We start from the raw sequence: 12,427 nt of genomic DNA, 5'->3' as shown, positions 1-12,427 counted from the left end.
TAATTGTGTGTCTCTGTTTTGGTGGAGGGTATGGGTGAGCGCTGTGATGAGACTTCAAGGAGGGTGCCTCCAGATTCCTCTTCAAAGGTTTCTTTGGGGCTTGATTGGAGGGCCTGGGACTCCTTCAGCTGTTTCTTGGACGTGCCTGCGAAAGCAAGGGGAGATAATTAATGCATGGCAGTGGCCTGTGAGACAGGACACATCAGCCACAGCATGGTTGTCTGATGGATGTTGCACTGCTGGATCCTGACTTGGTAAGGCAGCACAAACCGCACCATCAGCACAGGAAGGGTCCAGATCATCACTGGCCAGCTGGATGGCTCTATTTTAAAAGTCCTTGAGGACCTTGATCTCAGGCATTCCTCCACCAGTCTGCGACCTCTCCCTCTTGTGTGTCAGCTTGCTGCACTGTTAATCCCCCATGTGCTTGTTATCCTTCCACCCCCCCACCCCCAGTTGAAATGCTGGTCTCTGAATGTTCAGTCTTGTCTGAGTTCCGCTGCACAGTTATGTCCTTTAGGACAATAGTGGCAGCTGCCTGGAGCAGATCAACCCTACACTGCCTTCCTCCCGGTTGCAGTACTGGTCCCTCTCTGAATGTTGAGCCCTACCTGAGTACCCCTACACAGTGTCCTTGTGACTATGGAGGCAGCCACTGAGAGCAGACCAACCCTACCCCCCCAGCAGTGTGGCATTCCACTGGCATTGCAACGAGATTGGCACAGCGCTGTGGCTATGGATGTTGCGCTCGCCTTGAATTCGCAAGCGAAGTGAGGTGCAACCAGTGCACGCCACTCTCTTTCAAACGAGATTCAGACTAACGTCATTTCTCGCTGGCGTGATGCAAGATTGGAAAGTGGCATCGGATTCTGGTGAGAAGTTAATTTAATAAGCATTCATGAGATGGCAATGAATGCAAATTGCGTTCACGCCACTACTCAGCGGGATACCCAACCCACCATTGACCTGCCATCGGGAGAATAGCAAACTATTTTTACACCAGTGGCTTTATGATTTTTTGGATGCTGCTAGATTCCCCGCTCCTGCCCGCCACAAAATCTGTTGGGGCAGGACAAGAAAATTCCATTCGTAGAGTAGATGTGCACTATTAATGCAAGCTAAACTGAATTCACATTGCTTTTAGAAACAGCTACTCTGCATTTTCCATTTATATTACATTCTAGTTATATAACTATTACCTTGAATACTAAAATGCACCATCTAGAATAACATGATTGGAGCTCTGAGGATGTTCCATTTTAGCACTAACCACTGGGAAGGGGAATATTCTTGTTCAGAGAGACTGATGAAACAGTTGCCGGTACTAATGCAAAACCTGTGAATTATGTTTTACTTTTACCAAGGTTTCTTTGTCCTATAAATCCAGAGTTTTAAGTGATCTATTATGTGAAAGTGCATTGTCGACTGTTATAAATGCTATGGGCCTGATTTATCCATGAATGTTAATGTTTTTAAAGTTATATTAATGTCTGGCATCAAATCTGGTATTGGACTGACAGTTGTTCTTAACTGTTACATATCTTTCAGGTTGATGTTTTCTCCTTTGGTATAGTATTGTGTGAAATCCTTGGCAGAGTCACCGCTGATCCTGAATTTCTACCCAGAACGCAGGTACCTATAACTGACTGGTGAGCAGTCTGCATTTGACCCTTAGAATAGCGGGACAATGGTAATTTTAAGCACAAGGTGAAGCCATTTTCAGTGGGATGGGACCAACTCCAAAAATGTGATCGTAAATTTGAGTTTTGCGTCGTTGAAACTGTAGAATGGTTGAACTTTATTGCTTAACACAATGAAAACCTGATACAATCATCTCATTGAGGTGGGTGAGTTGTAGAGGTCAGCAGCAAAATATTTAATTTTGTTTAATTTCTATATTGAACTAACTAGCTGGGAATGAAATTGGATGCTTATATATCAATGAAAACCAGTATATGGTTCACCAGTATCCTTCCTGGCTCACGGTCACAGAACAACAATTACACAACTATCAGCCGGCAGGATTAATTAAACAATAAGAGAGAAAAGATAAATGGTGATTCTAAACATAAAACTGAATATTTTGCACTTGATGTCAAACTATGATTTGACAGCAAAGTTCATATTAAGATTATATCTGACATGGATGTGGAAGAATGAACAATCATACATTTGTAATAAGTTCGAAAACAAATCAGTATCAACCAAGCAACATCCTCTGTAGTGAACATCCAGGAGAAAATTTACCAGTGTTCTTCTGTTTGGTTATGCATTTTTCAACAAGCTTAACAAGCAGTAATATGGTACAAAACAAAAACAGAATTACCTGGAAAAATTCAGCAGGTCTGGCAGCATCGGCGGAGAAGAAAAGAGTTGATGTTTCGAGTCCTCATGACCCTTCGACAGAACTTGAGTGAGTCCAAGAAAGAGGTGAAATATAAGCTGGTTTACGGTGTGTGGGGGGCGGGGGGGCGGGGGGTGGGGAGGGGGGAGGGGGGGTGGTGGGGTGGTGGTGGGGGAGGTGGAGAGAGAGACAAAGGGAACTTATAACCACACCAACCCCCTCCACTTCTCTCTCTCTCTCTCTCTCCACCCCCCCACCCACACACCTTAAACCAGCTTATATTTCACCTCTTTCTGTCAAAGGGTCATGAGGACTCGAAACGTCAATTCTTTTCTTCTCCGCTGATGCTGCCAGACCTGCTGAGTTTTTCCAGGTAATTCTGTTTTTGTTTTGGATTTCCAGCATCCGCAGTTTTTTTGTTTTTATATCAGTAATATGGTACCTTTACATTACTGCAGACCCATCAATATATAAAAACAAGTGTTTATTTTCTGCTGGTCTCATGCAAAAGGCAACAACAGGTGCTCACAAAGGCTGAACCTAACCTGCAGCAACCCTGTGTTACCAGAATAAATTGTGACATAATGAATGTAGATGCTCAGATAGATGGCAAGAAACAGTTTTTTGTGAACTGGTTAAAGGGGGTGGGGGTGTTGAATAATCTTTTGTTGGGAATGTCCAGATTTTTACTGTTGTGAATGTAAAGAAAGAAGGAAAGAAGAAATGAAAGAAAACAGACTTGCATTTATATACATCTTTTAGGGCTTCAGGACTTCCCAAAGTGCTTTACAGTGGTTAAAGTACTTTTGAGATGTAGTCACTTTTGTAACGTGAAGAAACTATCAGCATTCACTGTCATTATTTTGTGAAACTGTCAGAAACTTCTCGCACCCACATATGCACAATTGGGCAAGGAAATCCAGAAGCTGCTCACATTGATTCACAACTCCTCTTTAGGGTGCACTGTTGAAGTCTTTACAGATGGTAATGTTAGAAATAATTTGATTTGACAGGAACTTCCACTTTTTATGCTGTTGGCCTCAGAACAAAAACTCTTAGAAAGCTTGCACTGTGTTGAATTAGGTGTAACTGGGGCCGTAATTTTCTGTGCCCGGTGGCATCAGGTGTGTTCAGTGGTGTGAGTGGACTGTATGGCGAGAAGACCAAAAATTAGTTTCACTACATTGTGAAACCAGTTTGCGACCGACCGCTCAACTGGGCCGCATTTCCCGCCATTGGACATCAGGAACCTCATTGTAATACATCAGCACGTCTTAATAAGGCCAGCCCGCCAGACTCATCTCTCCCCACCCACCCACCCGCTGGATCGTTCACCCATGTCAGCGGGAAAACTCGCCAGTGCAGAACACGTCTTGACAACGTGTTCATGCAGAAAAGTTGGGTCTTACCGCCAGGGCCTTGCTCACATTGCGGACACCCGAGGCGCAAAAGGTACTGGAGCCCGATAACAGGATCTTGGAGGAACGCTCATGACATGCTGGGAAGATTCTCATGGACATGGTTCTGCTATGAAGCAGCTCACGCAAGTTTGAAAGTCACCATTAATACTCACGATGGATAATGGTCGAGGGGATGAGAGAGGAAGGTTTAGGATCAACTGGGAGAAGAAGTGTCCAGGGGTGGTGAGGTTGGGGTGGTGGTGGGAGGGGGGTGGGGGGGGAACGGGGTGAGATGGGAGGAGTGGAATGAAGGTGTCGGGGTGGGTGGTGAGGTTAGGAGGGGGGATTCAAGTGTCGTGGGGGGGTGAGGTTGGGAGGGGTGGAAGTGTTGGGGGGTGTGAGGGGAGGAAGGTGTGTCGAGAGGGGAGAGAGTAAGGATGGAGGAAGAAGTAAGGGTGTCTGAGGGAGTCAGCAAGGGGGAAGGAGTAAAGCTGGAGGAAGAAGTGAGGATGTCTGAGGGAGTTAGGAAGGGGGAGGGGGTTGCCTGGAGGGTGCGGAATAGGGGGGGAGGAGGGGAGGACTTAGGGGGGGTTAGCGGTTCTGGCGGGGGGCAGGGGGGAAGGTGTTCCAGTGAGAAGGGGTTCCAGGGGGGAAGGGGTCCAGACAGGGGGAGGGGTCAAGAGGGGGGTAATCTCCAGGTGAACGTGCAAGTCTGATGGGTCTATGACTGCCTGCTGGGGAGCGAACTGAGGGTGGCCGTGATATGAGGGAACGGTGAGAATGACTGTGGGCACATTGAGTCAGTAGGTGGGTGGGTGAGGGTTTGACGGTAGCTGTAGAAGGGACAGTGAGGGTGGTTGGTTGAGATCCGGAGGCAGACACAGTCCCTGGGGTTGGGAAGGAGGAGTTCAAGGAGATGAATGTGGATGGGGGTGGGATTTACAGGAAGGAAGGGAATTAGCACATTCACCTGGACATCCTCAAAGGAAAAGGATTGCGGCTGGTAGGTCATGGAGGTGGATGGTGATGCCTGGAAATGGGAATGGGTGACTGGGGGAGGGGAGGAGAAAAGACGGGGAAGCACACAAAAAACTGAATCCAGCCTATGCTGTCCAAATTGAAAGTGAAACCAGAGTCGTGGTGGGCGAGATCAGGTGCTGCATGGGAGTGTGATCATTGGGTCGGCAGAGATGCAGATCAGCTGCAGGAGAACTGAAAGCGAACCCCAGCAGGCAGCATTTAAAATGCTCAGAACACTAAGGTGAGTATGATACATGAAGGATCTGCATGCATGGGAGAGTGCTTGCATGAGGCTCTGAAAGACCCTGCCACACAGACACACACAGCTCCCTCCAGAATCATTCTTTGGCCAGCTGCTCCCTCTGCGGTGACAGAGGGCGAGGTTGAGGGGCTCACAGGCAAAGGGGACTCGGAGGGAGAGGACAATCTCTGAGATTCCTGAGTGGATGACCCAGGGGTTTCCAGCTGCTGCTCCTCCCCGCTTTGGGTGCCCGGGAGTCCCAGCCTGACTTCTTGAGGGGAAGGAGCACCTGGAAGAATGTCGAAGTGTCCCGTTTCTCTCTCGTGTTGCCACTGCAGGAACTCACCTGTGGCTCCCATGATGGAGTCCGGGTCTGCACATATCTCCATGTTCTGCTGGACCAGGGTCATCTTGGCATCTGCTATCTCCCCATGAGACCTCCATACGGGCACATGTGGGCACAACTTCATCAGAGAGCAGGTGGATGCACACCTCTGACTCGCATGCCACTCTGCTGAGGGCTTTCAACAGCTCCGCGTTATGTTCCCTTGCCTTCTGCTGACTCTCCAGGATGAGTCGGAAGGCCAAGTCCAGAGGCTCATCATCTGACTCTCACTTCACAGATGCCTCTTCCCCAGCAGTCCTCTGAGTGCCAGGGAGCTCATTCGAACGTGCTTCTTCCTGCTGCAGACATATGTCTGTGTGGTGACCACCAGATTGTGAACCCGAGCCTGATCTAGGTCCCACTGAGGTGTATGTCTTGCGCTGGTGGAGGGCGTGGGTAAGTGCTGTGATGGGTCTTCCAGGCTGCTTATTTCCAGCTCTTCAATGGAGGAGGTGTTGTCTTGGCTGGAGGTGAGGGTGTCAATGGAGCTGAGGGACTGGCTGGCTGAGGGTGTCGGTCGTTTGGCAGAGCTCCGTGTAAACCAAAGTTAGAGATAAGTTGTACATGGCAGTAGAGTCAAAAACAGGAGAGAGAGCACTCAGAATTGCGTAGAGGGATGATGTGGTGCAGGATCCTCATGAGGATGTTCACTGCTGACCTCACCCTCACCACAGGCACGGTCCATGTCCTCACCAGTCAGTGCGATGGCACAAGCCCCAGAGTGAGGGGCCTAATGTGGGCCACTCCATCCCCTGTCTGGACCTCTCCCTGCTGCTGTGAGCCAGCTTCTCCTGCATGGAACCAGATGGAGAGAGTGTGAGCAGGATGCATGGCACTTCATGGAATGTTTTGTGTGATGAGTGGAGCCATGCTCAGGGTGAGGATACGAGAGTTTGAGCCTGTTGGAGATGTGAGGGTGTGCGTGAGAGTTAGTGATGTTGTCCCTTGCGGTGTGAGATTGCTCTGGATGTGTGATGGGTTTGTAAGTGGGAGAGTTGAGTGCGATGAGAGGAGTGAATTACCTTGGCGGAACAGATGAGACCATTCATCCTGTAATGACACTGGGTGACTGTCCTCTTTTGCAGGGCATTGGCACTGACCACTGCTGCCACTGCCCCCCAAGCCAGATTAGTGAGGCTGCTGTCCGTCCTGCTGCTAGAGCGAGGGTAGAGGATGTGACAGTGAGCCTTGACTGCATCCTAAAGGCGCTTGAGGGCCCTGGGGGCTGCAGTCTTTTTGCCTTTCAGGGCAATGACTTCTTTGCAGCCGTCGTGAGCTGTAAGCACTGAGGTGTTTGCGTGCGACTGGACTTTAAATATGATGCCCGGCATGATGAAACAGCAAGGTGATGGCGTGGCGGGCGAATGAGAGCCCGCCCACCATGGAAACGGCATGTTTCCCGGGAATGCATAATTAATGTGGCAGGTTTGGGATGATAGGGTGTGAAAAGCCGCCATTGTGGCCGGCAGTTAAAACATCGTTTTACCCACCCGCTACCACACTTGGTGCAAATCTGGGACAATTCCACCCTGGGTTCTAAATGTCCTGTTAAGTCATGATTGCTGCTGAACAAAGTCTCTGCCCCTGACAAACTGATTTTATATTTATGGAATATCAAATGTCTCCATTATGATAACAAAAAAGTACATTTTAAAAACGTTTTTTACGTTTATCATGATATTTTGGCTTCTACCTTAGGTGTATGGCCCAATCTTTATTTCACTCCCGGTAAAGTGATTCAAAGTGAAGAATAATCAGTGCATTTTCTTTCCTGGTTTGCTGCCTGAAAATTCTTCCATGTTTCAGTGGTTGCTTGGCTTACTTGATGCCATCATTGTTGTTGGCCATCAGAGGCCCCTATGATTGATACTGGAATAAAATTAACATCAGGAAAAGAAAAATCCACGCCCCAGCGCTCACTGGATCTTTGTGAGCAGCTTTTTAGTGGTCAGTGCCGAGTACTATCATTTCGCCACTGACCACAAAATCCAGCCCATAGTATATATATTAGAGAAAGTTTACTGAAATTAATTTTTATAAAAACTGATGAACCTATATAATAACCAACTTAGCATCTACTTGTCAAGATGTTGGCTGATACCAATGATGCAATTTAAAGCTATTGCCTAGGAAAATAAAATACTAATACCATGTGTTTATAAGTGGTTTAATTTAGTAGGTAGCAAAGCTGTACATAATTCTTAAATAGTTTTTCTTCAAACATTTTCTAGGATTATGGACTCAATGCTGAAGCATTCAAGGAAATGGTGAATGGCTGCCCAAAACAAGTCTTGGAATTAACTGTTAACTGCTGTAAGGTAAGGAGTATTTATGACTTGCCACCATTCTTTCGACAGGGTTAACTAACTGCTCCGGTGTTAGTTGTATTATACAGACATGACCATGGTAGGAAACATATCTGGGCAAAATTAGTAAGCTGTTTGTAGAATAATGGGTTAATGGATAAGTTAATGATGTAATGAAGAGATTAATGATGTAATGGTGACATCAGAGGTCAGATGACCAAGAGAGCTAGGCACAGAATAGCCTGTGTCCTGAATACCAGTGCTTACCCTGAGGTCTTTATAAATAGTTCTTAATAAATTATTTGAAGTTAAACTATACCAACTATCTCAAGTCTGTCATAGTAGAAGCAAAGCCTCATCAAGGTATGGTAAGACAAGAAGACGTGGGGGAGAATTTTCTCCCTGTTGGGTGGCTACCTCAGCGCTACCTGTGCGGGTGGGGGGAGGAGGTAGAGTTGGGGCCTGCGGTCTTTGGCGCAAAATCTCCCTGAGGCACAGAGCTGCCTCAGGGAGATTAATTTCATAATGAAACATTGAAATAAAGAAAAAATAAAATTATCCAGACACATTCCCTCATGTGACAGTGTTTTCTGATAATTATTTAAATTTGATAGTGAATTTTGATAATTTTTATTTCATTAATAAATCCTTCATGAAACCCTCTTCGCCTGCCCGCCAACCTTAAAGTTGGACGGGCAGCCCTGACAATTACTTTAATTAGTTTATTAATGGCCTTAACAGGCCTTTGGCAGTTTGGCGGGCGTGCAGCCGACTCTAGTGCGCACCCGCCGAACTAAAGATCAGAAAGACGCACAGTGACGTCGGGATGCACGCCCAATGTCACCGTGCCTCATTTTACGCGTTGGCATGCGGGGCCCACCCCCACACGCCAAACAAAAGATTCTGCCCATTGTAACAGTAAAACCTCACTAAAGGCCGGCAACAACCTGAAACACTGTTCTTTCTCAATTAAGTGTGCTTCCAGGGAGGAATTAAGTTTTGAAGCACAAAATAATATTCGTGGCAGGTTAGCTAATATTGGCGAGAGAAAGGTAACTGAATGTTACAGGTGAGACATTCTGGCAGAACTGGCACAATAAGTGGGGCAGGCCCTTTAAAGTTTTCTTCCTTTACTACAGCAGTTCATGAGTCACCAAGGCAAAAGTGTTAACAATGTTAATGCTTTTGTCGAAACGTCAGGCGAAGGAAACTCCCAATATTGACTCCTAACCTTTGAATGAAACTCTCACTGTCCTGGCCGTTCTAACATGGCAGCAAATGATAGAATGTATTGGTGGTCTTGTATTGGCCAAGCGCAGTTCCTTTGCTTATTTCCTCATACCTCGCGGCCTTGTGCTTTTCTCTTTAGTTGCTTGTAGGAGCCTCGCATTTTCAATTTCAAGTTGTCTAACATCATCATTCTCTTTCTCCCTCTTGGTCTAATCCAATCCCTCTAATCTTCCTTCACTCTCCTCTTTTAGCAAGTTCTTAGAATGTGGCCATTCCAACTTTATTACCTTTTCTTGAGGATATTCAAGAACAATCATTCCTTCTTCACCCATCCTGAGAACTTCCTCATTGCTGTTGCTGTTGAGCTGACCTGCTCCATCCTTTTTCACAACTTTCTAATCTTTAGATGTCCGCTTTACTCAAGGTTCATGCTTCAGCCCCATAAAAGACATTCCAAATCACAGTATTGATAATTCTTTTCTTAAGCTTGCTACTCATTCATATGCTACACAATTCTATAGGCAGAATTTTACGCTGATCAGGCAGGCGTGTGCCTGACCCGATCAAACGTGAAATTGCGCAAGATGATGTCGGGCAAGAATCCTGACCTCATCCCATGCTCACTTTTGTGCGCGCTGAAAATTAAGAGGACAATTAAACCCATTAGAGGAACAGTTGACTCCAATTTTTCATGGTCTGTTCAACCTTAAGGTTGGCGGACAGGCTACTCGGGCAGTCGGCCTTTACATTTTTCGGGAAACCTCATCCAAGGGCGGGATGAGGCTTCCGTTGTGAAATAAAATAAAAATAAACATCTGTGGGCAGCATTTTTATCATCTATATTTCCAGGTGCCTGATTCTGATGCTTGGATATTTTTTTTTCTCAGCTTTTTGAAACTTTATTGGATGGTTTTCAGGCCTGCAGTTAGCTCCCTGAGGGAGCTCTCTGCCTTCAGGGAGCTTTCTCTCAGCACTTGCCCTTGCCCGCATTGACATCATCGCCCGTCCTCTTCCCAGCCCCACCCCAGCTGCGCTGAGCTTTTCAGTGCGCGTTTCACGCTGGCTGGCCATTAATTGGCCAGCCGGCGTGAAATCACAGTCGCGGGCCGATCGCAGTCTGCGGTCCATTTCCCGACCAATTGCGCCTGGCTGCTGAGCTAAAAATTCAGGCCTGGAGAACGCATTGTTTGCTATTGCTATTCCAACTGTAATTTCTTTGTGGCAGCAACCATTGTCTGACAACATGTTTCCCAGGTACTTAATTGGAAGCCAAAGTAAGTTATTACATCGGCTGTGATCAATTTGGTTTTAGGAAATGTTGTGAACTAGAAAGGCTAAAGAAGTGATGAGTGTGAAAGAAACATCGAATACCAGCAAGAAGTTTACAGCTTCTTTGTGGATTATGAAAAAAAAACTTTTGACTGGGTGAAGTGGCAAAAGCTGTTGAAAGTCCTGGAGCTGATCAAAGTTGACTGGAGAGATAAAATAATGATTGTAGTTCTACACATGGGACTGACTGCTACAATCAGGACAGTATTTAGTGAAACTGTACCAGGGGTGCAGGGTGAGAAAACGTTGTCCGCTGTCACCATTGCTGTTCAACATTTATTCGGAAGCCATGATAAGGGAAAGCACTAGGTGAATTCCAGTAAGGTGTCAAAGTAGGGCGTCAGTTGGTGTAGGCAGTGAGATTTACAGATGACCAGGCCCTCATGGCTAGCACAGCAGAAGATTGACAGATACTAATGGATTGAATGAACTAAGTAGTGAAAGCTTATGGCATGAAAATTAATGTATAAAAGACAAATTATGAAGATTGGAAGTATTACTAGTGGAAAAGCAGAGGTCAAAATAAATGGTTGACAGCTGGAACAGGTATCACAAATGACATAATAGCTGGTTAACAAATGGAACAAGACCACACGGCTTGTTTTTGATAAATGAAAGATTATTTAATGCCTTAGAACTGGGTGTCCCTTCGATATTCCCAATTGTACAATTTTTATTTATCCATTATATGTGGAGTTCAGACTTCTCTAACAACATCCCAGAGTAAGATATCTTATGTTTGATACATCAAAGCCTCACTACTATGGGGAAAAAAGTAATTCAAAATTATAGGAATTTTTTTTAAAAATGCAAAATTTTTATGCAAGGAAGCCATAATTTGATATTTTTTATTCCTGTCTGTACAGTCTCTCTTTAGCTGTACACCATGTTCGTACTTTTTCTTTAAAATAATAAATCATTTCAGATGTCTCTAAACAGGAACCAGAACTCAAACATGCCCTCTGCTTTTGCCCCCACAGGTCGATGCCTTTAAGAGGCCATCCTTCTCTGAGTTACTGGACCAACTTGAGGAGGTAGCTGAAAGCTTGGAGCCAAATAAGGACAATCAGATCGCTGTGTGAATCTGTCAGTGTTTGACTCTGCCACAAGGCCTTACGTGGGTGACAGCAATTACTGTTATCATCATATAGTGTATTGGAAAAAAAAAAGAAGAAAAATGGATCTCTGACCCGTGGGAATTGAGTGTGTGTTGGAAATAGCTGATTCACTCAAGATAGTGAAAGGACACACAATCGCCTAACTACATCAATTTGTTAATCACGGGGAGTGGTGCAATTTGGACTTTGAGTTTAAAGTTAAATGGGCAGTATTGATTTAACCACAATACATCTCTCTTGATCTTTTTTTCCATTAATGGAAATTAAATTTGGGAACAATGAATAATGGGGAGCTGATTTGATATCACCTTGTTTCTCACCATTACCCAAAGTCCAAATTATCCCACCTTCATTAAACGGAATTCAAGGTATTAATATGTGGCATTTTATGGAAAACTGCCATTACAAATCTGTGTCCTGGGTTACCAGGCAGATAAGTGTTTTCATTTAATCCATCATACTTGATGGACTGTAATGTACGTACTGAAAACTACACTCACAGGAGATGCAACTTCTGTGAAGCTAAAGCTATCGATACAACAAGGGCAGAATTTTCTGCTCATCGGGCGGGCGCACACCCGACCCAAACGAACGTAAAATGACACGCAATGACTTCGGGCAAGCGTCCCGACATCGTCGCGCACTCGCACCATATTCCGGTCAGCAGGTGCGCCTGGGAGTCAGCAGCACACCCACTGACAATTAACCGGCCTATTAAGGCCATTGAAAAGCAAATTGAATTAAATTTTTCGCTGCCCATCCAGCCTTCCATGGGCAGGATGAAGTTTCAATCCGTCATTTAAAAAAAAAGCAAAAAATTTTCAAACTAATTTCTAACATGACCCTGCTCATGTGATAGAGTCACATGAGGGGAATTCCTTTTTTATTTTTCAAAATCTTCATCTCCCTGAGGCAGCTCTGTGCCCACCAGCGTGAAATCGCGGTTGCGGCCCATTCGTGGGCAACGGTCGGCTTCCAGACCCCTCCCCCTCGCCCCTGCCAAGCCCGCCCGACCAGGGCAAAATCCTGGCCCAAGAGTCAGTAGACTGACTAA

At 45.7% G+C, this 12,427-nt stretch overlaps 1 protein-coding gene across 3 annotated transcripts in view; it reads left to right on the top strand.

Moving 5' to 3' along the window:
• LOC121281228 (dual specificity testis-specific protein kinase 2-like) overlaps positions 1-12,152 on the top strand; it is a 111,713-nt gene extending 99,561 nt beyond the window's left edge. For all 3 annotated transcript variants that reach the window (XM_041194030.1, XM_041194029.1, XM_041194031.1), the window contains exons 7-9: positions 1,549-1,632; positions 7,622-7,708; positions 11,236-12,152. In XM_041194030.1, the coding sequence (XP_041049964.1) occupies positions 1,549-1,632; positions 7,622-7,708; positions 11,236-11,337 (273 nt within the window). In that variant the 3' untranslated portion in view covers positions 11,338-12,152. The remainder of the gene's footprint in view (positions 1-1,548; positions 1,633-7,621; positions 7,709-11,235) is intronic.
• Positions 12,153-12,427: the final 275 nt, after the last annotated feature.

Source organism: Carcharodon carcharias, chromosome 8, assembly GCF_017639515.1.
Source record: "Carcharodon carcharias isolate sCarCar2 chromosome 8, sCarCar2.pri, whole genome shotgun sequence".
NCBI classification, from domain to species: domain Eukaryota; kingdom Metazoa; phylum Chordata; class Chondrichthyes; order Lamniformes; family Lamnidae; genus Carcharodon; species Carcharodon carcharias.
Note: the sequence above shows the minus strand (reverse complement) of the source record. Positions and strands in the feature narration are given on the sequence as shown.